The 23,252-nt window shown below is 45.5% G+C and overlaps 1 protein-coding gene across 6 annotated transcripts in view; it reads left to right on the top strand.

The window, feature by feature from the left end:
* tcf7 (transcription factor 7) overlaps positions 1-23,173 on the top strand; it is a 69,107-nt gene extending 45,934 nt beyond the window's left edge. The window contains exons 5-13 of one of the 6 annotated variants that reach the window (XM_070982657.1): positions 5,710-5,797; positions 9,583-9,672; positions 11,211-11,333; positions 11,557-11,716; positions 12,547-12,654; positions 13,593-13,640; positions 16,460-16,508; positions 17,589-17,661; positions 21,110-23,173. In XM_070982657.1, coding sequence (XP_070838758.1) covers positions 5,710-5,797; positions 9,583-9,672; positions 11,211-11,333; positions 11,557-11,716; positions 12,547-12,654; positions 13,593-13,640; positions 16,460-16,508; positions 17,589-17,661; positions 21,110-21,494 — 1,124 coding nt within the window. In that variant the 3' untranslated portion in view covers positions 21,495-23,173. Of the gene's footprint in view, positions 1-5,709; positions 5,798-9,582; positions 9,673-11,210; positions 11,334-11,556; positions 11,717-12,546; positions 12,655-13,592; positions 13,641-16,459; positions 16,509-17,588; positions 17,662-21,085 lie in introns of all 6 variants that reach the window. The other 5 variants (XM_070982658.1, XM_070982660.1, XM_070982662.1 and 2 more) reach the window with 5 other exon arrangements.
* Positions 23,174-23,252: the final 79 nt, after the last annotated feature.

Here is a 23,252-nt window from a genome sequence, read left to right as displayed (position 1 = left end):
GCTGCATGTTAGCAGAGCTGCAGGACACAGATTCAGGTTTCATTTGGTCCACTGATTTGCCGTTTTTACCGCAGTTGAAGAAGAGCACGTGCACATGAATCAGTGCAGGTTCGCGTCACCCAATGCAAAACCTGCATTAACAGAATATCTTCTTCAAATAGTACCTCCTGCATCTCAGTGCGGTCGCTATCTAATCACTCCGGCTGCACATTCACACATCGCCCAACCCGATTGCTGTTCACATTAGTTAGACATTTCTTTACGGTTCACCTTTTACTTGTGTCTTCTAATCCTTTGATCTCTTGTCATTTCTGCACTTTGTCTCTTTCTCTCGCTCTCCTGGCCTCTAATTATTCCACTCATGCATCACTTGCATGTAAAGGTTCAAGGAGAATCAGACGCGGCTGCCATTTTTCTTTTTTCCTCTAATCTTTCTTGTGGCCTCGTCCGTCTCTCCACATTGCCGCACCAGTGATGTGTGAAATCCCAGGGCTGACCTTCAGTAGAAAAGTTCATCATTCATCTCAGAGGCATCATATTGACGGCAGCCAGTCGGACGTTACTGTGAACGCGGCGTGTTGTAGGCTGCTGTAATAAGCGTAAGTGCTTGTGAACAGCGAAAGCCTTTGCTTCTATTTCTGCTCGAAGCTGAAACCTCTCTTTCTTTAACCTCCTTTGTTGTACGTCGAGCTCACAGCTCTCACTACACTCTCACTGCAGTTTACTTCCTGTGCTCTTTTCATCAGAGCCCGCTCTCTGTTTTCTGCCTAAAAAAAAGGCACTTTTAGTTGTATTTCAGCTTCATAAAACCCCCAATTTTCTCTTTTAATTTCCCTGCATCAGGCACAAAATACATTATTTCACTTAAAACTCGCCTTCCACCTTGTTGGAGCATCAGAAGCAACTTAACAAACCCGACAAGTGGAAACATATTTGCAGAAAGTTTGGCAAAATAAAGATTTCCCTAATCCCAGCTCTGCAATGCAGCTTCCACACATGACAGCAGAGGTACACAGTCTGTCACACCTAAGCCCCCCGCTTTACATCATCGCCCCACGACACTGCCGGAGACTTAAAGTAAGAGAGTGACAGTGACTGGGATGCAAGGATGCCAGAGAGGGAGAGTAACCAGAGAGCCTGTGTCTGTTTATACTGCTGTTTTTGCCTTCTCATGCAAGCGACCTCGTTACATCACAGCAAAGTAAAAGCTAAATCCACAAAGGATGTAGTTGCTGAAAGCATTTATGTTAGATTCATTTGGTTTATTTATAGTTGTGGTTCAGAGGTGATCACTAATCTAACACTCTGGAAGGCTGCAGAGCTTGACATTGTGCAGCCCAGCTGGTCAGTCCAGTCAGTTCAGTCACTTCTTCAGTCAGCCATGACACCACATTCAGCGTGTGATTCAGATGGAGCCGCTCGCAGCCGATCTGGCACCGCCACATTGCTTTGACTGTCCTCAGATATGACTGTTGACTCGGACAGTGGAGCGTAAAATACTGCGAGAAAAAAGCAGAAGTGAAACGTGTCTGCTCCCTCTCACACTTTTATGTGCAAGATTAACTCTGATTAGCGCTTAATGTGCAGTCTTGTGTGGTCTTCAGGTATTACTGTACGTGTGTTGCATGCTTCAGTCACCTGAGCGCAGCTTTGGGCTGTCGCTGCGTCCCTATGAATAAAACAAAAACTGCATTCCTCATTACTGTAGAGCTTCATTCTTACCTGGAAACTATTCAGTCAATGAGCCACGCTGCTTTAATTTGACTTCACTATCAGACGTACACACACACACAGCCGTTTATTTTGGTGAACATGCACCATCCAGAAAATAGTCAGTGTGCTAAAAACTACAATACCCAGCTGTTTTAGGAAATTTGTCCTTTTATTTAACCAGATTTTTAGGACCCATTCTTTAAATATGCATCCTAAGTGGGGCTCAGTCAGCATGGTGCATTCAGGGACAGACAGAAGCATCGCTGATTGGTTTGTTTACATGTCATTTGTTGGAGAACAGTGGCAGCCACATCCTTTGAGTCAGTTTTTCCTGTTTTATTTCTGTAGTTTAAAATGTCAAGTTTCAGTTTTCAGTTGAGCTTTATTTCCGAGCTAACGTTAAGACGTTGCTCCTGCAATTACAATCTGCCTTCTGAAGAAATTTGTGCCTGTTATTGTTTTCTTTGCAGATGATGCTTGATTCTATACTTTTGTCATCTTTCATTTTTCTCTTCCAAGCACTTAATTTGTGTCCAAACGGAAATAAGTTGCTCAACAAGCATAAAAACACACCACATGAATACAAATAAAAAAAATAGCTGAAACAGTTAAATGCTAATAGAATTTAGCAGAATGATCAAGCATTAAAATCATATTCTGCACAGCTACATGTGCTCATGGCACCTTTTCCTTTTTCATTTCTGAATTGATGACGAGGGTCTGAGTCACTCGCTTAAAAACAACATGAGAAAAAGGGAAACTGTGTATTTGGAAATGAAATGTGATGAATAATACAGCTAAAAAAATAAGAGTCATATTAGAAATGGCTTTTATAATCTGTAGTTTTACACCGTAAAAAAGTGACTTTTACTATTACTGTGACTTTTGATGCTTGGTGTTAACTAAAGTTCCTGTACTTGAGTAAAATTTGTCAGCACTCATTCCCGCCCTTACTGTAACAAAACACTACAAAGTTTCTTCTGGTCTTGAGCTCTTTTATGTACACCACACAGGCTGCTTGTCAAGTCATTTAAAGGCTCAGATGCTGCAGCACTTGCACTCTCAGTGGTTATAACCACCGCAGCGCATTATCAGTGCAGGAATACTATTTTCATCTCCTCGACTCTCGGTTCAACGTGCACACGTTCTGATAGTGAGCTCACGCAGAGCCAGTTTGACTCAAACGGTTTCCCTTTTGTTTGTTTCCCGAGACGCTGGCTTGGAGACCGTGAGATAGTTGCTGTAGTTGTCATTAGACGGCTGCTTTAAAAGGGGCATTCCAAAGAAAACTGCCCCATTACTGCTGCTAATTTTCCCCTTCAGGTTTCCCAACAACAAACAGGGCTGAAAAATGTGACTTACAGAAAGCGGTGTCGTGTTTCCACCACTCAGATGTGACAGATCAACGGTCAAAATAAAACTTTTGTGCATTGTGTTTAAGATATTCATGTTAGCTACAGTCATTTCAGGGAGAGACTTGGGAGGAAAACAAAGATGTAAAGTTCAGAGAAAGCATGAACACTCATTGTTACTGATACTGAATACTGTTACTGAACACTTAATATCTATCATAAACAGATTAATGGCAGCATGTTGAGGTCATTTATCTGTTTTATCCTGAATAATGTTGACACAGACAGAAAATCTGTACTAGCTGAAGGGCACATTGAGTTTTTGTCCATCACTTTGGACCACAGTTGGTTCAAACTACTACAACACCCGTGAGCCTCAGCCATCGTTTCCATGTCGAAGAAGCCAGTCAGAATCAGAATCAGAATTCCTTTGTTGATCCCCGAGGGGAAATTTTTTTTGTTGCAGGTGCTCATTACAAGAGTAGAATTAGAATAAAATTAGAAAGAAAAGAGAAGAGAAAGAAAAAAAAATATATATATATATATATATATAAAACAAAATGTAAAAAACTAAATATTTATACAGAGAATATATATATAAAACAAAATATAAAACAAAATATATGTACTGGGAAAAAATAAACACTATATACAGAAGGATGTGCTTTGTAAATTGAATTTGGCCAAATATCAACATGGAATTCGAAACTAAATCTTTATTTCCTTTTTTTAAAAGCTCTATAATGGATGTTTCTTACTGAAATTCATACCAAGTTAACTTATACTTTGAAGGTGTTATGACGCAGGCTCAGATATTTTCTAATGCAGTTGATGTTTTATGTCCATGCAGGCCATAGAGGTGCTCAGCTGTGAGTCATGTAATATCGTCTATGAGGAAAATAAACGGCTCCTTGCACTTCACTTCTCTGCATGTCTCAAAATGCACTTATTTAATTGGCTGACGATGCCAAATGACAAAAGATGAGCCACAACCCAAACTTTCTGACCGGAGTTTGATTGTTTTTTTTTTGTGCCTGTCTGTTTGCTTCGGCGCTGTCACAGAAATAAACGAGGGGTCCGTGTTTTGCCACGCCGTGCTGTCACTCTGAACACAGCCTGAGGGTAAAGCCTGCGTTTATAACCAGTGGAATTTCATCCTGATAAAGGCCTCTGTGTGTGGAGCTTTGTTTATGTGTCTGACACAAGCTGCTGAGAAACCTCCTCCGTGATGTAACCGAGACACGTGCAGACCTGTGATGGAAGATGTAACAGCGAGGATCAGAGAGCCAAAGTCCCTCTGCCTCCTTCAGTGCTCTCACAGCTCTTTGTAAAGACGTTCGTCACATGTCCACTGAGTAATGTGCTGTACAAGACACTTATGACATCTCCTCAGCAAGCCATTACTGCCTTGTTTTACACTAAGTAGATTCATGCTCGATTAGCTCCATTACTGGGTAGTTAATCTAAAAATTGAAAGTTTCCATAACTTCAACTAAGTCAAGTACATTTATCTCACAAGTCAGGTTATTAAAATCGTAAATGCAGTGGTTTTGTTATACAGTAGAGAAACTAGAGAAGAGGGCGAGAATGAATCTGAGAGAGTAATAAAGGAGGGTGGAGAGGCGTAATGACGGAGGGAAAAGAGGGGTAAAAGGTAAAAGAGAGGTGAGAAGGAGGACGAAACGAGGAGCAAGAGGGTCCGGACAGTGGAAGGGCGGAGGGCCGTAAGAAAGGATGAGGGAGGAGAGGAGAAGGGAGGAAGGGTGTGGCGGGACAGACAGACGGAGGGGAGGGAGGCTCGGAGTGATGAGACAGGTCGACCGACTGAGTCACATTCCTGTCGTCCAGATTTATGGCGGCTCGGGGTCCTGAAACAGGCCCGGAGCCGCGGCCAAATTACAGTCATCGAGAGCATTCCTCTGCTGCAAACACAGGTTAGCAGCCGGGCCGCGCTAAGTGCTAGGTGCTGCCTGTTGACAAATGACTTCCTTTGAAGGGCACAAAGAGGGAGACAGAGGGAGACTGGATATTTACTGGGTGAGGGCACCGAGTCGAGCTGTCTGTGTTTCTTTTGTTGGAAAACATTTTTGCTAAAAGTAGAGACGAAGTACGCGAGATGGTTTGTTTGTGTGCATGTTTGGGTGTGTGTCTGCCCGTGTCTGTGTGTGTTTTCGAAATGTGGGAACTTTTACCACAGCCAGTAACTTGTGTAGGATAAACCAGTGAAACCAACTGGCGACATCAGCTCCCAGTGGAGGGTCCCACACACACACAGCGTCATCTCAGACGACGCTGACGGGATGGGAACAGAAGTGTGTGAGCTGTGTTCAGGGCATCTTTGTGTTTAATGCCAGGTTCCCAGACTGCTAATAGCGCTAATAGCCCATCAGACCCGGGGCCGCAGCCAGGGGCCGCTGACCTCACCTAACGAGTGTGTGGAAGAGTGTGTTTAAGAAACAAAAAGAAATTATTTATCGAGTGTTTGTGTACTTGTGGTGTATTTAGTGACAAAATGAAAGAGAGAAGAGTGATTATACTGATATTAATATATGTGTGTGTGTGTGTGTGTGTGTGTGTGTGTGTGTGTGTGTGTGTGTGTGTGTGTGTGTGTGTGTGTGTGTGTGTGTGCGTGTGTGTCCTCCAGGCGTTCACAGGCACCAGTCCCAGGACCTCTCAGGGTACTACTCCCTCCCCCCAGGCGGCGTCGGCCAGATCACTCCCTCCATGGGCTGGTGAGGCTCTCTCTGTCTCTCTCTCTCTCTCTCTCTCACACACACACACACACACACACACACACACGCTGTGACTCACTGAGTCCTTTGTGTAGTCATGATGATCTTGTTATAACTCAGTCTTTCCCTAACATTAAAGGTCTGCCTGTTGCATGAGAGCTGAAGCTATTAGCTGATAAATCAACATGGAGAGAATAAATATATACAGCTAATATACAGAAATTCACCGCCTCCGGCCTCTAAATGCTAAGATATCCGTGGTTGGCCTTTAGCGACAGTAGTTTTTCACCACTTCCTCACATTTTATAGACCAAACAATCCGTGTTTGGACACTTGCGTTGTTTAAAACTGAAGTAATTTGCCGCCTTTTCGGAAATTTTTTGAAACTTCACACCAATAGCAAACAAGGAAGTGATGAGTGATAGAAAGCTCAGCGATTAATCGAGCAAATCATCAGCAGCTTAATCAAAAATGAAAAGCACCTTTTGTAAGAGGCCAATCTACACACAGTCTGCACCATGAACCTGTGACCTCTGACCCCCCCAACACTCATTTCCCCAGAAAAGTCTTGACAGCCTCACTTCAACCTTCCCGAACGCAATCACCCCCGTCACCGTCTTCTCACACACGTCCTCATACGCGCTGTGACCCAGGTCAGGGTTGCATACATCACTGTCTCACCTGGTGTCAGAGGAGCGAACCCAAGGCCCCGTTGGCATTGAAACCACCCCCTTTGATCCTCTGTGTTTGGGACTCTTCCTTCAACCTGTGGCCTCTGGTCAGAACAAAAGGAATGTGCACAACCGCAAGATTTAAATGAAATGTCAACCAAAAGCACAAACCAGCACAAACTCTCTTACCGACAGTGTTACTTTCACCTCTGAGCGCATGTTTTCACTCACAAACATCAAGTTGTTGATAAAGAGACTTAACATGGTTTCTAGTGGATGTTGTTGCCAAGAACTCATCTTCATGCAATATGCTGGACTTGCTGGTTCAGGTGGATTCTGGCCTTCCAATAACTAGCAAAAGACCCCAAAATTAGATTTAAAATGTGCATGTTTTTGCCTTTTATGAACATGATAAAGCAGCAGCAGCAGCTCTCTGCAGCGCGGGACGCCTGAAAGGCCACATCTGGTCCATATTCAGTCGTTTCATTTCCATCAGTTCTGAGTCTGATTGTGAGCCCGCGATGTCATGCTGGTTGATTGTGAACATCTAATGTCAGACTTCCACTGATTTATGGATCAACACAAATCCATTTATTACAACCTACAGTATCTGTGCCTGGACATAATCCCCTGCAGGAGCAGTTAAGGGCTTACATCAAATGTCACAGAGATTTGGAACGGGAGCTTAAAACTTTGCGTGTGCCTTTGCTGACATGTGTGTGTGTTTTTCATGTTTCTGTAGGACGAACTCTCTGTCCCCAGATATCTCTCAAGACTGTGATTTATGGACGTTTTATCTTTTCGCACATGTCGCTGTGGATTTTCACAAATATTATTAACAGCTAATCTCCTTTAACCCAGATTATCTGCTTGTTTTGGCCTCTTGTAGTGCTGGAGGAGGGGACAACTCAAAAGAATGAGTGGTTAAATGTCAAACCCTTTCCCTTTCCTCCTGTCCCTCCATGACCACCTCCGTGCGTCCCCCCCAGGGCTTGCCGGCTGGTGGGTGAGTTGCCACGCGGCGGGAGGGGGGTCAGGAATTATTTGAGATGCGTTTTGTTGTTTGTGAGGATGCAGCTTTGTGGTGGCGACCGCTGTGATGGGAGTCTCCCAAACATGTTGCATTATTAAATACAGTGTGAAACAAGAGCTGAGGGGATGTTAGAAAGCCTCTTTAACTTGTGGAAAGCAAAGCCGAGCGAGGCTGCGACACACAGGGAAGGTGGCCTGAAGGTCGGAAGGAGCTGGTTCATACGTGTTGTCAGACCTCGTCGAAGTGACAGAAATAGCTGTTCAGCAAAAGAAAAAAGAGAGTTCAAACCTGCCTTTTTTCTCCACACAATCGACCAATCACAGCGTCAGATGGCCCCCCATGAAGGCGTCGGGGGAAGGGGGTTCAGAAATGATCCGACCAGCCGTCCTGATGGAGTACGCTGCAGCTTTGAGTGACACAAGCAGTTAAAGCAATAAGAACAGAGAGCGAAAGGATAACACATCACCACGGCAATTACTGAAGTAATAAGAGACCTGAGGGACAAAATGTCCAGCCTTTGTCGCAGAAACGTCTTGTTTGCTTCATCCTCCATCATCGAGCAGCTGAAATTGCAACTATGCAGGACTCTGAACATTGGGTGTGCCTAAAATTCTTAGTAATGGGCACAAAGAAGGAAAATAAAGCCAAAATTCACATTTTGTGGTCACTTTTTGTGCAGAAAAAATGTGCGTATTGGTCCTTTAACCAAAGAGCAGGAGAGCAGTTTGGTGTTGAGACAAGCAACTCGTGTTGGCCGCGTACCTTTGACTGAGTCCATCAGCTCGCAGGGACGTATTGACTTTGTTGTCAAAAAGACGACGCTGACCGGCGCAGCGGAGCAGGCGGCCTCGTTTTCCTTTCATTCCCAGCATTCCTCTGACCGGCCATGCCTGTCACATGGGAGGTCTGCTTCTGTGGGAGTGCGGCGACAGCGTCACTCTGCAGCTCTGGATGTTGGTGCGTGTGACCTGTATGATGGCCTGTGTGAGGGCTTTTCACATTAAATCACATTAGTTGATGGACTTCTTGATGGACTGTGAGACCCGGTGTGTGCAGCCGCCTGCAGAGATGAAGAGCAGACCGCCTGCTTCGTCTGAACTGACCGTATCTGAACAACACTTGACCTGAGCTGTAGTGTAAAACAGGATTACATCACCAGTGCTCCTCCAGGAGCTCTGATCTCCAGATCTCTTCCCAGCTGAAGGCCTCTGGGCTTCACAGTCTGTGCTGCCTCCTGGGGCTGCAGATAGAGGATGTGTGATGACGATGATTGTGAAGGTGGTTTGAATGCTGGATGTGGATTGGAGCGTGCGTGTGTGTGTGTGCGCATACGCTGAAGCACGAGGGCGACTCAGTTGAAAGCGGGGGCTGGTCATGTTAGCTCTCAGGAGGTAGAAGTGTGGTTTTATACATATCAAAGGCTCTCGCTTGAATCCCAGCCCCACTCTCGACCTCCCGCGGTGTGTGAGTGTGTGTGTTTCTGCTCCCGGTAAGCCAAGTATTGACACACAGCTGTCAACAGTGCTGATCCAGAGTCTCCACGGGGGATCGCCGTGCATCACGGCATCACAAGAGCCTCTACAACAGATACTTCTATAGATGGGAAGAAAAATCAAAGAAGCCTTAAACCACCAGATTCCACTATATTGACAAATGAGATTGTTTTCAAATTTGCATAGATATTTATTTGTGTGTTATAAAGTACAGCAATGTAAACAATAAATACGCTCATACATCAAACACACCTACACACATACACATGCAGGAGGTGGGAAGCTGTCCAAACGTCTCTCCTGAAACTCCAAAAGACAAAGAAATGTCAAGAAAATGAAGCCTTGTTTCACATTCCTGCTGTTTATCAATGAGCATCAGAGCTGAGAAGAAACTGTTTAAGATGTTTTCAAAATGCAAAAGAAGGAATTTTTCTCTGTATCGTTGTCTTCATGATGAAATTATGTATTATAGTGGAAGTAAATTGACATTAATGGCCAAACGTCCCCGCAGGGGTTAAAAAATGTTTGTACCTGTAAAGCTAAAAGGCACCACTGTTGCCGTCTCTCCCCTCTGCTGTGCCGTGGCAGGCAGAGCCAGCCAGTCTATCCTGCCCTGTCCCCCTGTGGATTCAGGCAGCCCTACACCTCCAACCTCTCCAGCGCCTCCTCCTATTCCAGGTACTGTAGCCGGCCGGTCGGACGAAGCCGGCCCGAGCCAAGAGAGCGGGAGCACAAACCGCTCTGCATCACCGCCTCCTGTTTATAGCACATTCAGAATGCCTGAGCCGGACTTTTCCATTGGCCGAGCTCGTGTTCGGCTCGTGTGTCAGCGTTCGCCGGGCAGCTGCTGTCCCGTCGGAGCCAGTGTGCTATAAACAGGACGAGCACAGCGTTTCGCCAAAAAGAAGCCGAGGCAAACCGAGCCGAGCCAAGCTAGCCGCCGCTGCAGAGTACAAAAGGCTGACATGCACACACACGCAGAAACACACACTCCATGTTGAGCGGAAATTAACAGCTTTTTCATTGCTTTGCCGCCCTTTTATGCATTCTCTGTTTTGTGTGTGTTCCTGATCCCTGACCCTCGCTAATGAAAGTAGATTTTTAAAAAAGCAGTGGGCATTTTTGTCTTTCAAGGACACACGGGAGCACAAAAAATACCAGCGTTAACCTGGTGACCCCCCGCTGTGAGCTCGAGAGAGTCCTCACATTGTCCGGCCAGGTGGTTTTTTTTTTGCATATTTGCTTAAGCTGCGAATCTGAAGCGACACATTCGATCTTGAACCCCCGGCAAAGATCACACATACAGATTGGAAGCTTGCAGCAGACAGACGCTTTCTCGCCACAGCGCTTTGCCAGTTCATCTGGTTCTCTGCAGGCCTCATGCGCAAGGCTTCAGTCACACAGCAACCAAACATCAGCCAGCCTTTCATATAGTTCATTCAGACCTCCGTCAGGCCACATAGGTGGGTGTTGCTCCAGCAAATGTCAGGTTGTTAGAAAATCACACCAACTTTCAAGATTTTAGAGTCTAAATTGAGAAAAAGGTCATGTGTCATATGATCTACTTCAACTAAATTGTCAGTCTTTATGTATTTCTGATGCTAATACCTGAGTTTGTGCAGTGAACCCACCTATGAGCCGCAGGATGGAGCAACAATATGAATATTTTCTGGTTATTATTTGACCCGGACGCTCGCTCGGCTGCCACAAGCTGAGTCAGTCAGTGATTTCCCCCTTTTTATCTCCACAGTCTTTAAATGCACTGAAACAACCCCATTTTTGTCATAAAAGATCTTTTTGTCTGTTATCTGAGAGACTTATCTGGAAACAAAGTCCCTCACACGGCCTTCTCAGAGGCTGAGATGAACAGGGATGATTCAGACGCACTCATTCAGTGATGCTAGGACGCCCTCTAGTGGTGACACATGCTTACATCTTTGCTGAATAAAGATCAAGAACCAAATCACACGTTCAATGCTCAACAAGAACAGCACCCCTATTTGTATTTTTTTTGGGGGGGGGGGGGTCAACACCAGGGAGAAGATCACTAAATGATTAACCTCGAGGCTTTTCATGCTTTCCAGCTCAGCTTAGCAGAACTCCTGCTCCTGCTTTGACGCTCACCGTCCTCTCTGCCCAGACTCAACGCATTTCTCTGAACTCTCTCTTCTCTTTCTGTCTTCCTCCACCCTTCTCTCCTCCACCTCCACCTCCAGGTTCCCTCACTCTTTGATGCTGGGCCCATCAGGCATGCATCCCACAGGGATCCCCCATCCAGCCATAGTGCCCCCTACAGGCAAACAGGATCATCACGACCAGTATGACAGAGGCATGTATGTGTAAGTATTGCCACACTTGCTTAGTTGTCGTTTCAGTTCCCTCTCGCTGTCACACTTAAACGTGTTTTTATGTGTCTGTTTTGTGGTATGTTTCCTTTAACTTCCTGTTTATGAACAGCACACCAACTCCACATAAATCTACAAATGAAAAGAAAAAAGAGGTTCTGCTTCTCTCTCCATCCTTGCGTCAGTTTCTTCACGTCTTCCTTCTTCACCTCCTCAGGAAACCACAGGAGGTCAAGCGGGAGAAGGAGCCCAAGAAGCCGGTCATCAAGAAACCCCTGAACGCCTTCATGCTCTACATGAAGGAGATGAGGGCGAAGGTCATCGCCGAGTGCACATTAAAGGAGAGCGCCGCCATCAACCAGATTCTGGGACGAAGGGTGAGGGATGCACACACACGCGTTCAACAGCTAGACGCAGACCGATCCTGTTTCTGGATCAGTCTGTGTTCACACATATGGATCATGAGAGATCAGAACAACACTGACTGGTAGTGCTGGTAGCACTGCGATCCTGTGGAATAAGACAGTGAAGTATGTTGGATTGTACACTACACTGCCTACACCCCACTTAATACTATTTTATCTCATTTACTTGATTTTACTTTCTACTGTGTAATTTTATTAGTGTCTCTCCTGTCCTTCGTTGAAGCAGTAGCAGTAGTGGTAGTGAGGCAAGGCAAGGCAAATTTATTTGTATAGCACAATTCATACACTAAAGTGCTTTACAGAAGCATAAAAATACATTAAAATCATACATTTCAAAGAAAGAAAGAAAGAGATTAGAAGAGAATAGAAAAATAAAAATAAAATACAATTAAAGGAAAATTAAAAACAGAAGCCAGTAAAAGACAATAATTTAGCATTTAGAATTATCAAAATCATTGAGCAAATATATTTACTTTAAGTAAAAGCTGTAGTAGTAGTAGTAGTAGTAGTAGAGTAATCAAAGGTAAAAAAAAAATACTTCCTGCAGTGTTCATCATTTTAGATTTAGGTTAAAAACAGCTTTTACCTTCCCTGTGTGGTTTCACTTTTCTGTTCTCCAGAATTAAAAACAGAGCCTTGTTTTTATGTGTGATAATTAGATCAAAATACTAACTATTTCTCTCTTGATGTGTGTGTGTGTGTGTGTGTGTGTGTGTGTGTGTGTGTGTGTGTGTGTGTGTGTGTGTGTGTGTGTGTGTGTGTGTGTGTGTGTGTGTGTCCAGTGGCATGCACTGACCCGGGAGGAGCAGGCCAAGTACTACGAGTTGGCCAGGAAAGAGAGACAACTCCACATGCAGCTCTACCCGACCTGGTCTGCCAGGGACAACTACGTAAGGACTTCTCTTCTCATTCTTCCTCTTTCCTCCTCTTCCTCCATACTGACTGGAAATAAAAGACACCCTCTTAAAAGCTGAAATCGTGGAAAAGTCTTGATCTTTGTGCCTGGGCTGTCGGGGAGCGAAGAAGTCACGTGTTGTGTCTTTAGTGTTACCTTCTAAAAAGATGTGCTTTTGTAATCATTATAACAGCGTAAAGAAATTTAGATTTATTTTTTATACTATTGTTTTGTTTTATTTTATTTTCTTACTTAAATTTGTTTTTAGATTTCATTTCTTTGTCGACGCACATCAAGGGTGCTGCATTATCCATCACGGACATCATTTTGATGGTTGTTTGAACTTGAATTTCCAAATTTTTTTAATATATAAAAATAAAAGCCAATAATCTCCTTTCAAAATAAGAGTAAGAAAGCAATGAGAGCTATTTATACTTTGGTAAGTTATTATATTATGAAGTATTTCCCATATTATTAGTGACAACCAGTTGCTTAAACTGCATCTCATGACAGTATAAAAAGCCAAAATCTGTGACGAGTCCAAAACATTTGATGTCACCAGGAAGTGGTCCAACCACCTGACTTCTTCTCTCCCTGTAAATAAAACCAAGATGAGAAAACAAGACGGTATCAATTCAGTGAAACCAGAACTTGTCAGACTGGGTGAGATAATGTTATCGTTCCCACCTCAGCTTCCCCCTCCCCTCCTGGCTAATGTCTCAACAACCTGCATGATTATTGGCTCCCAGACCCGTCAGTCAGAAGTCATAAAACCTAACTTTTATGGCATGAAAAGACTAAACTGGTCTCCCAGACTGTAGGAGGAAGTCGAACCTGTGTGGTGCATGTGTTTTGGTCTCATGTTTTGGGGATGTGCTGTATCTGGGCTGCTGTGTGCCTCTGACTTGTCAGTTTGCTGTTGAACTCTTGCAGGAGGCGGGCCTTAGCGGGGTCGCAGGGGAAAAGAGTAAAGCTGATTGGGTAGGGACACGTCTTACGGTGGATTTATGCCTCTGTGGTGGGGAGAACATGAGTATGTGACGAGCTGCATGAAAGGGGTTGTGGGTATTCCTGTGCAAAGTTTGCATGCACCTTCCAAAAACCCTTCATGACTCACACACGTCAGCCTCGCAGCAGCAACACGGGAAACAGCAGCTGCAAAAGCACACCTGATTGGACAGTTAGGATCACATTCCACCCGAGTCTTGCTCATTTCCATGGTTTCGACCACCAGTCAGTTGAACGGTAAAAGGCTGAGTCACACAGAGGTATAAATCGACCCGTTTTGCTCAACTAACAGAGAGCAGGGCTGCATGGCTGGCCTCGCTGCCTCCTTATTTTTAATGGGCATCCCTTTAAAACACAGCACCTTCATCTTTGTCATTAATGTAGCTCGACAACATTGACACATGTTAGTATGGTACGCACAACCTTAGTGATTTTTCTGTTTATCTGCTTTTCTAATAACTGTAACTAGCAGAAGACGATGAGGAAGAGGTGTCCCCCTCAGGCTTTGGTCGTAACAGGAGCTGCTTCTCAGTCACCGTCAGAGTGTTAACCTGTCGATGCTTTTCTCTGCTGTACCGTCTTTGTTCCCTCTTGGTCCGACTGGGCTGAGATCTGCAGAGGGCCAGGCATGACGCACGAGTTATGGTGACGCTTCACCCTGGCTGTGGTTTATAACACGTTCGCAGCATCTAAACGAGCGCTTCATGTCACTAACATGCACACCGGCTCCATTTTAATGTTCTTCATTCGGTTTTCATCACTTTTTTTTCAGTGCTGTGGCTGACAGAGCAGCACAACACAGTGCCAGTTAATATTTCAAAATAAAAGCATGTAACACTCGTTGTGGAGAGTTACTTCGAAGCTCGCTTTTTCAGAACATCCTCACGGTGTTCTGAATGTGTTATAAACCAGAGCTGGAGTAAACTGTGATCATACAGCTCGGTAGGAGCTGCTGCTGTATGCATGGAGCTTTGAGCATCTTCCCAGCAGCTCAGCAAGTGTAGCTGTAAGCATCATCCACACGCGGTGGCTCACTGACAGGCTCGTCTTCACAGTATTTATCTATAGGCGCGTTGGGCTTGTCACTTTATGCCGTAACCTCTGAGTGACAGGAATTCATCACACTTTATGAGTCCTTCATCACAACTCCGTGTCCAAAGTCTTCCTCCTCTCAGGCGCAGGGCAGCAGGGTGTGAGACGTTCGTATGTATAGAATAGAAGAACTCGTGCAATGGCGGCATACGGACGGGTGACAAAGGACAAACCTAGTAGTCGACAGCTCACATTTGATGGCCGCCATGCTCGTGCATTAGATACATAAGGAAAAACAGAAGAGCGGTTCTTCTTCATGTGTCGTATTATGTGTCGGATGTGATCAGACTGTCACAGAGAGGGTTATTAGTCTACGTTTAAACCCCTCATTGCAAAGATGAATGCACGTTAGGGAGGTCAGCGGTGAAAAAGCCATTGACACTGGTCTGCAGGGATGTGGAAAAAAGTGATTTGGTCAGATGTATCACCCTTCAGTGAGCAAGTGCATGTGTGGCGTCCACAAGACAACAGTGCAGGCCTGAATGCTTGACCCCTGAGGGGATCCTGCTCCGCTGTCAGGGCCGATTGCAGCCCTGAGCAGTTTCACGAGCATGAAGAGGATGTGAATCACGTGCTGTGACCTTCGCAGTCACCAGATCTCAACACGCTTGAACACCAGTGGGAGATTTTGGACTGACGTGTTCGCCAGCGCTGTTCACCACCATCATCAATGAGGGAAGATGCTTTGGAGGAATGGTGCTCATCCCTCCAGTAGAGTTCCAGAGACTTGTAGAATCAATGCCACGGCGCATTAACGCTGTACTGGTGGCCTTAAAACGACACTTTGTGTTGGTTTTTCCTTTAATTTGTCGCCCGTCCGTATGTACGAGCATTCAGGGCTTCTTGGCTGTGCATGAAGGTGCAGCAGACAATATTTTAAGAAACCCCCTCTCTCCTGCTCTCCTCCTGAGGTTAAAAAAAAAAGAAGTCAGTGGACCTGCCAGCAAAGCAGGAAGGAAGTTCCATATATCGCCCCCGCAGCTGTGGAGGGTTTCTCCTCCGAGTCCTAAAAAAGCCTGCACACAGTACACACACACATACGCCCACCCTCACAAAGCTTCAGAAAGGTGCAGTTGTTGTTTTAACCACATAGACAATGCTGACAGCGAGCAGAGGAGGGCAGACAGTGAAGCGTAGGCGGCAGATCTCTGTACCCACATCCTTCATGTCACCCAAATACGAGGCCTCACTCCACCATCACCGGATCTGCGTGAACAGCTCTGATGTTCACCTCAACAGTCGCACAATACAGTCAAGCCCGGAGATAATGAAATATGGTGCATATATGAAAACAAGATTTCGGGAGCGTCTCAGGTCTTTTCAGGGATTGCTTTGTGGTGACGACGCATCGGGTTTTGCATGAATTGAGCGAACAGTGACATTAGCGTATTTTTCTTTATCTTTCTCGCTTTTTTCTTGCTTTTGTAGACCATTAAAGACGGTTGCCTGACCTGGTTGCTGCTTCCAACTTTGCATTTTTTTTTTATTTGACACATAAGAAACCTGCATTTTTCATACAGTGCAGATTTCTGTTAGAGTTTCGGACTATGTTTCATCACTGTCTCAAAGGGGGATTGCACTCAAGGCTAGTAAACAAACATATTAAGCTAACCGGGAAAGCAATGGGGAATCCAGAAATAATGTCACATTAGACAAAATAAGTAATTCACTGGGGGGATTTTGTTTTTTTTCTCCCACAGGGCAAGAAGAAGAGGAGAAAAAGGGAGAAGCTGCAGGACTCCAATGCAGGTAAACTATCTAAAAACACCTTTTTCTTGTCAGACAGACGCCCCCACACCAGGTTTCAGTGTCAGAAAACAAATGGCCACCATCAGCTCGGCAGTGTTTGAGAGAATTCAGTTGAGCTTGAACTTGCGTTGGCGCTGCGCAGCACATCTCGGTGTCTTTTGAGGCAGGATGTGTCTCTAACGTCAAACCACCCACCCACTCGGCTTTCCACGTAACCTGAATTCTAAACGTTGTTTGCAGAACCTGATGTCCTGATCTGAGCTGTGCAAGTTTAAAATGTCACACATCAGGGCATTTCCCCTTTTCCATCAGCGTGTGAGGGCGGCCGAAAACAAATTCCCATCTCTTAACTATTAGACAAACACGCACAGAAGTCGTCCCCAGGTCCCGAGTAGATCGCTGACTGTGCGTGAATGCTCGTGCTAACGATGCGGTGGTAACTAGCATTAGCAGGTAGCATCAAAAGTGAGAGGGTGGCAGCTTTCAGCAGGTCTTAAATGTCCCGCAGGCATCTCTGGCCTTTTATTTAAGGGCTTAGAAGGAAGATATGGGTGTTAATAACCAAGCAGGTGATGGCGAAGCGTGAGCGATGCCCGCAATCTCATGCAAGCTCAGATTTAGTGCCTCTGCTGAACTAAAACTAACTATGCAGCAAATGAAATCTGGTTTTTCATCAATAAAACGAATATTTTCCAGCATCAGAGACGTAGTGAAGTATTCTGGATTTCTCTCGTGAGAAGGCGTTCCTTCTGAAGTCCTGCACTAACAATGTCCCCTGAGTCTCTCTTAACTTCCTGTTTCCAGGGTGTCTGACTTGTTTAACTCGGCTGTGTGTGAGTTTTGTTTGGCGACTGTTGACTGTTTCGCTGTGCTGTAACCGGCTACTAACAGATGGCTTTCTCTGAGCGGACAGCCCGGTCGGTGCTTTTTCTCCTGCCCTGACGAGCTCTTGTGTCTCTTTCTTCCTGTCTTTATGTCTCCTCCCTCTGTCCTCGTCCCTCTAACCCCGTCTCCACTCCTCCTGCTCCTCTCTGTTTTCCTCCTCCTCCTCGTTCTGTGCATGCTGTGCATTGCGCTCAGACCCGGGCTCTCCTAAGAAATGCCGGGCTCGCTTCGGCCTCAACCAACAAACGGACTGGTGCGGTCCTTGCAGGTGTGTACCAAACATCCACCCCCCACCCACCCCATCGTGCCGCGCTGCTGTCGTCCAGCAAACGTCCTCATCTCTCCATCCATTTACCCGTCTGCTGCCATCACTCCACCGCCCTGATGGGTCTCTGTTATTCAAACATTTCTCAAAGGGTGAGCTGATCTGGAGGCAGTGATAAAGATCTCCTCAATCTGATCAAACTCAAAAGACCTTATCAGTTTAGTTTCCTCCACCCACTGACGATTAACCCAAACAATGAGATTATATCTGCCTCGAGTCGAGCTCTGCCTCAGGAGGATGTTTGAGAATCCAACCTGAGCTCTGCATGCTGTCTGTCACTAACTCTGCTCTGCAAATGGAAGCATTAGAGCCAAGAAATGGGTATTTTAATAAAAGAAACAGATTAAACACATTTCAATTAGAATCACTTAGTCAGTAGCATCAGGCTCAAGAGGATTGCTGTTCCGGGATCAGTAATCTTGTCATGTCCTGTGACTTCAGGCGAGGCATCAACCCGGATTTTCTCCTGTTTCATCGTCATTTTCCTGTGATGTCTCGCCTTAAATGTCAGAGGTGGTTTGGGTTCTTCTCTGCAGCCATAATGCTCCGTATCCTCCGGGCCCCGTGCAGTTAATGTGGGTAAAGGGGAATACCACTCAGTCACAAAGCAGTGTTTGCAGGGAAAACAAACCTGCATGTGAGGGGAGCGATATCAGAAAGAAAGCTTCATCCGTCGCTCCACTTCAATCAAAACTGAACTAAACTGAGGCCTTTCAGTTTGTTCCTGGCAACTCGCAACATGCGCTCGACAGATTTATGAATTCACATGTGTTTGTGCTATAAAATGCCCAAAAGTCAGACTTTTCCACAAGGAAAAACATTCTGCTGCAGCTTGTAAAATCAGACTCGGGCTAAAAAAACACTGCTCACATGGAGCGTCTGCTCAGCTGTGGCCCTGACATAATCAGCAGCAGCAATTAAGACTAATTTGCAGCACCTGCAGCAAAGGTCAAACAGTCACAAACGTTTCATCATAGCCGCTGAAGCTTTGCTCTAATTCAGCAGCAAAGGCTGCCAAATCAGAGTTGTTACATCATGCCAGCGGCCGCGTTTCTCTCCTGCCTGTTATTATGAGCTAAAGCTGGGGATTTCCCACTGTGAGCAAAGGCTTTGCCTCGGCCTCACTGCTTTCAGTACTCACAGCTCGAAAAGTAAATCGGGAAACTTGGTTTACAGAGTTTATGATTAATTTGGTGATGAAACATCCTGAAACGAGTACGAGCTTGTGGATACAGGCGGCCCGAAATGAGTTTCCTCCGCAGGGTGTCCGCGCTCAGCATCGAGACGGGCTGAGGAGCTCGGAGTAGGGCCGCCGGGAGGAGCCCCCGGGGGCCGACCCGGGACACGCTGAAGGGACTCTGTCTGTCGGCTGGCTTGGGAACACCTCGGGATCCCTCAGCAGGGGCTGGGCAGAGGGCCGTCTGCGCTTCCTTGCGCAGGCTGCTGCCCCCGGACACGATATGCAAATATCTAGAAACCACAGTGTCAGATTAATTGATCTGTCAGAGCTGTGCACCCAAATTCACTTGATTTGAGTGTTTTTTCCTCAAACTCGCAACATCTTCGGTTCGGAGCTGATCAGAAACAGGCCGCTCCGTTAGCAGGTCTTCCAGTAGTTTCACGGACGCTGCAGGGATCAGGATCAGGGATCAGTGGTCCTGCAGAAAACGCTTCCACCACCGCGGCACTGCTGCAGCCCTGTCGTCCTCCCCACCATCACGTCATGGAAATCTAAGTGTGTTTGTGTGTGTGTTTCGGTTTGAGAGAACAAAGGGGGGGGTGAATGTGGTTAGAGCAAATCCTTATAACCACAGCTCAACACACACACACACACACACACACACACACACACACACTCCCTGCAGCTTTGCATTATGACGCCGTTCTCATGCCCATCTGCTTTCAACTTTCTCCATTCATGCGATGTGGTAAGAGGCGCCTTTTGATGGTGAACTCTGACATTTAGAAATCACTTTCTATCGCACTCTTCCTCCCTCTCCTCTGTCTAAATATGGCCGAGCGCCTCTCCTTGCGGTTCAACCTGGTGACTCATTTCATGTTCTGGTAATGATCATGGGATCCTGTTAGCTGCTTTGATGCTGCGCTCGGCGGTGCACAGGTCTGCTTTTAAGTACAACACCTCGCAAAGCGCGGCGCGTCACTCCTGTTTGCAGCGTGCTCGGTGCAAACCAGGAGAGCCGTGCACACGGGGTGGACAAAAAGATGGAAACATCTGACTGTATAGCGCAGTGGTGCAATAAACACTGCTTTAATGATGCTTAGAATGGGCAACTCCATGTCTGAGCTCGTTGTTTCACACTAATAGCACTAATATTTGAGTGGTATTCCCTGCTCTCAAATAAAAAACAATAGAATTTCCCTCCCAGTGGAATAGCTCAGCAATTTGGGAAATGTTATTCACTTTCTCGCCAAAATTTAGATGAAAGACTAATCATCATTCTGTGTTAGCATGAGCCAAATGTCTTCTTCTCCAGCATGAAGACTGGAGGCAGAGGGAAGCAGGCAGCCTGACCCTCTGAAGTCCAAAGATGCACATGCTAAGCTCAGTAATTCACACTGTACGTCTCACTTGCTCAGCTGGATCACAGACAGATGTAAAAACCACAGTCTGTGCTTTCAGAGGGAGTCATGTCGTGTTCATTTATGTTTATCCATTTTGCCTGGCAACCTTGAGGTCACAACAAAACTCCAGGAACTCGCCACGAGCTCGTTGCAGCACGTTACTCCTCCTGAAGCCAAAAACTGCTTTTCTTCACTTGCTTTTGTGCGCATTTCAAACTAACGAGATACAACATGTAAACCAGTGAGCTGCAGAGGTGTGATTTGGAACATTTGACAGAGAGAGGCTAGCTGTTTCCCTCTGCTTCCAGTCTTTATGCTAAGCTAAGCTAAGTGTCTCCTGGTTGTAGTTCCATAACGCTGATCTCGCACAGACATGAGAATAGTTTCAATTTTTTCGTTTAATCCTCAACAAAAAACCAAAAACCTATTCAGCCCAAAATGCCAAAATATTCCTTCAAAGAAATGTTTTACACCAGTTTTAATACTAATAAACTTAATTTGTATTGTACCTTTCATAAAGAATTGCAGCTCAAAGTGCTTTACGACCAAGGAATCATGTGCACAATAAGAGGAAGAATAAAACCCAGAGCGACAGAGCGCAATATTCTCAAAAACTAGATTATCTTCTGTCTAGAATAAGAGGCTCTAGTTTAGGACATGTCTCTCTGGCACTAATACTCGTCTCGTTCATTGTGATCATGTGTGTCCCTGTTCATTGTCATCGTGTGAATGATGCATCTTCACTGAAGCCTGCTGACGTTTACCATCCACACTTTATTCACAGATAACTCTCTCTGACTGTCCCTAGGAGGAAAAAGAAGTGCATTCGCTACCTTCAAGGAGGAGGCTGTCCCAGCCCAACTTCTTCAGATTTAAGTGCTATAGACTCTCCCCCGTCCCCCGCCCGCCACCGCCTGTACCAGCACCAGCGCCCCCCCTCCCCGGGCAGCTCCCCGCCGCCCTCCTCCCCATCAACATGCCTCCCCTTGTCTCCGCCGTCACACACACGCTTACACGCACGCTTGCCCCTGCAGCAGCCTGCGGGCAAGCGCGGCGACCTCCGTCAGCCCGTGACCAAACACGCCCACGCGCACCTGGAACTGTCCGGCAAGCAGACGCACAGCCCGGCGACGGCGCTGTCGGCCGCCAAGGCCGCAGGACTTTCTCTCAAAGTGTTAACAGAGACTCAGTGATCGCCCCGGTCCGCTCACACCCCAGACCCCCGCTCGCCTCAGCCCCCCCAGAGCCATGAAGATCTTCCTCCTCATCCTCATTTCTCCAAGCATCCGCACTAATGTGGCCCAGAGTGGCTGTGTCTCAGGTCAGAGGCCGGATCCTCTCCAGTCTTCAAAAATTGTCGGCTCTTTGCTAAAGCACTCAGGTGATCTTCAACCTGAAAGCCTGGAAATGTCACATGACCACAGCACATTTGGCAGATGCTGGTTCAGTCATCGCCAGCCTGGACTTAGACTTCACCTTGTCATAGTATATGTTTAGTGATTCTAAACTTGTCCCAGTTAAGTATTTTGTGATGGTATGAGAACGACTTCCTGGTCATGAATTTTGAATTGCTTATTGTAGAAGTTAACGAGGCAGACAGCAGAGTCTGTGAGGCCAGACTCTTTAAAGAGAAGCCTTTGGTCCACTGAAGGATCCACTGTTTGAGCCTGAGAGGATCCAGCCCCTGACCTGATTCCCAGCTCGTCACAAAGAGTTCAAGTTGAACAGAGGCAGAATTAATCTGGAGCTGGTTCAGTTCTGCCTTGAGGACGGCCGTCGACCTGTATGACAATCACAATCATGTACTGCAAACGAGCTCTTTGTCAAATATTCCACATGAACACAGACCGAAAAAATGAGGCAGAGATGAGTTCTGGCATCGAGGTGAGACGGTTCGCTGCAGAAGACTCTTTTTCAGAGATCAGTGCTGTTACATGAAACACTTTATCACTCAGACCAAACCCGAGGGGAGCGCAGTCCAGCAGGACCTCAGGTCTAAGGAGAGCCACAGATCGGCTTTTTTTAGCTGCCATTTTGTTAACAGTTCGACTTCAGTTTCATTCCATTTCCAAACATTTTTAGAACTGACAAAAGGAAAAAAAAAACACATTTTCAGCAGGTAAAAAAATCAACTATTTCTTATGGGCACTTTCAGGATGTCAGTCTCTCGCTGTATCATCACATTTCCAGTCTGCCGTCTCCTAATTTTTGGCATATTTGTATGAATCTCATGTCTTTTTTTAAGGTCAGATGACTTGCTGGTGGGGAAACCCTCAGAAAGACAAGGTTTTTCTTTTTTTAATGTCTCTTGGCTGTTTTCCCTCGACTGAACATTTTGCAGCTCCATCAACTAATCTGAGACCAAATGGGTACTATTATATTGCATTGTGTTGTAAAGTTTTATAAATGTTGGAATTCCCTATTATAATTAAACTTTTATATGTTTTTATGTAAAAAAAAAAAAAAAGTGAAATAACAAAAAAAAAAGATTTTTAGTTTCTACTATTTCTTTCAACATTTTGTGTTTGTCCTCTCGTGCAGAACCTTTCCTTGGTCACGTGTTACTGCGGCAGCGTTCAGATGATATCTTGTGTTCTCAATCTGTGCATGTTCCAACTTAAATGTAACAAAAATAGGTTTGAACTAAAAAGGCTTTAATTTGCTGTTATGCTTCTGTAGGCTGAGCTTTTGTACAGCAACACTGTGCTCCTCCAGCAGAGCGCGCTCTTGTGCTAGAAATAGCTTGTTTCATTTTGGAGGGTGTTTCGCTGCAGCAGCAGCGGCAGAACCTTGAAGATGTCTTTTGTATTTTTTACGCCTCTGATGTATTACTTGTTTTTGTTTGATGTATTAAAGTGTTTTGAATATCTTGTCCATGTCTACTGTAGTTAAGACTGACATTATAAAAATGTTGATTTTATTGAGGCGAATTACTAATAAAACTAAATGTC

The sequence above is a fragment of the Chaetodon trifascialis genome, chromosome 16 (assembly GCF_039877785.1).
Source record: "Chaetodon trifascialis isolate fChaTrf1 chromosome 16, fChaTrf1.hap1, whole genome shotgun sequence".
Lineage (NCBI taxonomy): Eukaryota > Metazoa > Chordata > Actinopteri > Chaetodontiformes > Chaetodontidae > Chaetodon > Chaetodon trifascialis.
The sequence above is the reverse complement of the archived record's forward strand: the minus strand, read 5'-3'. Positions and strand labels throughout refer to the sequence as shown.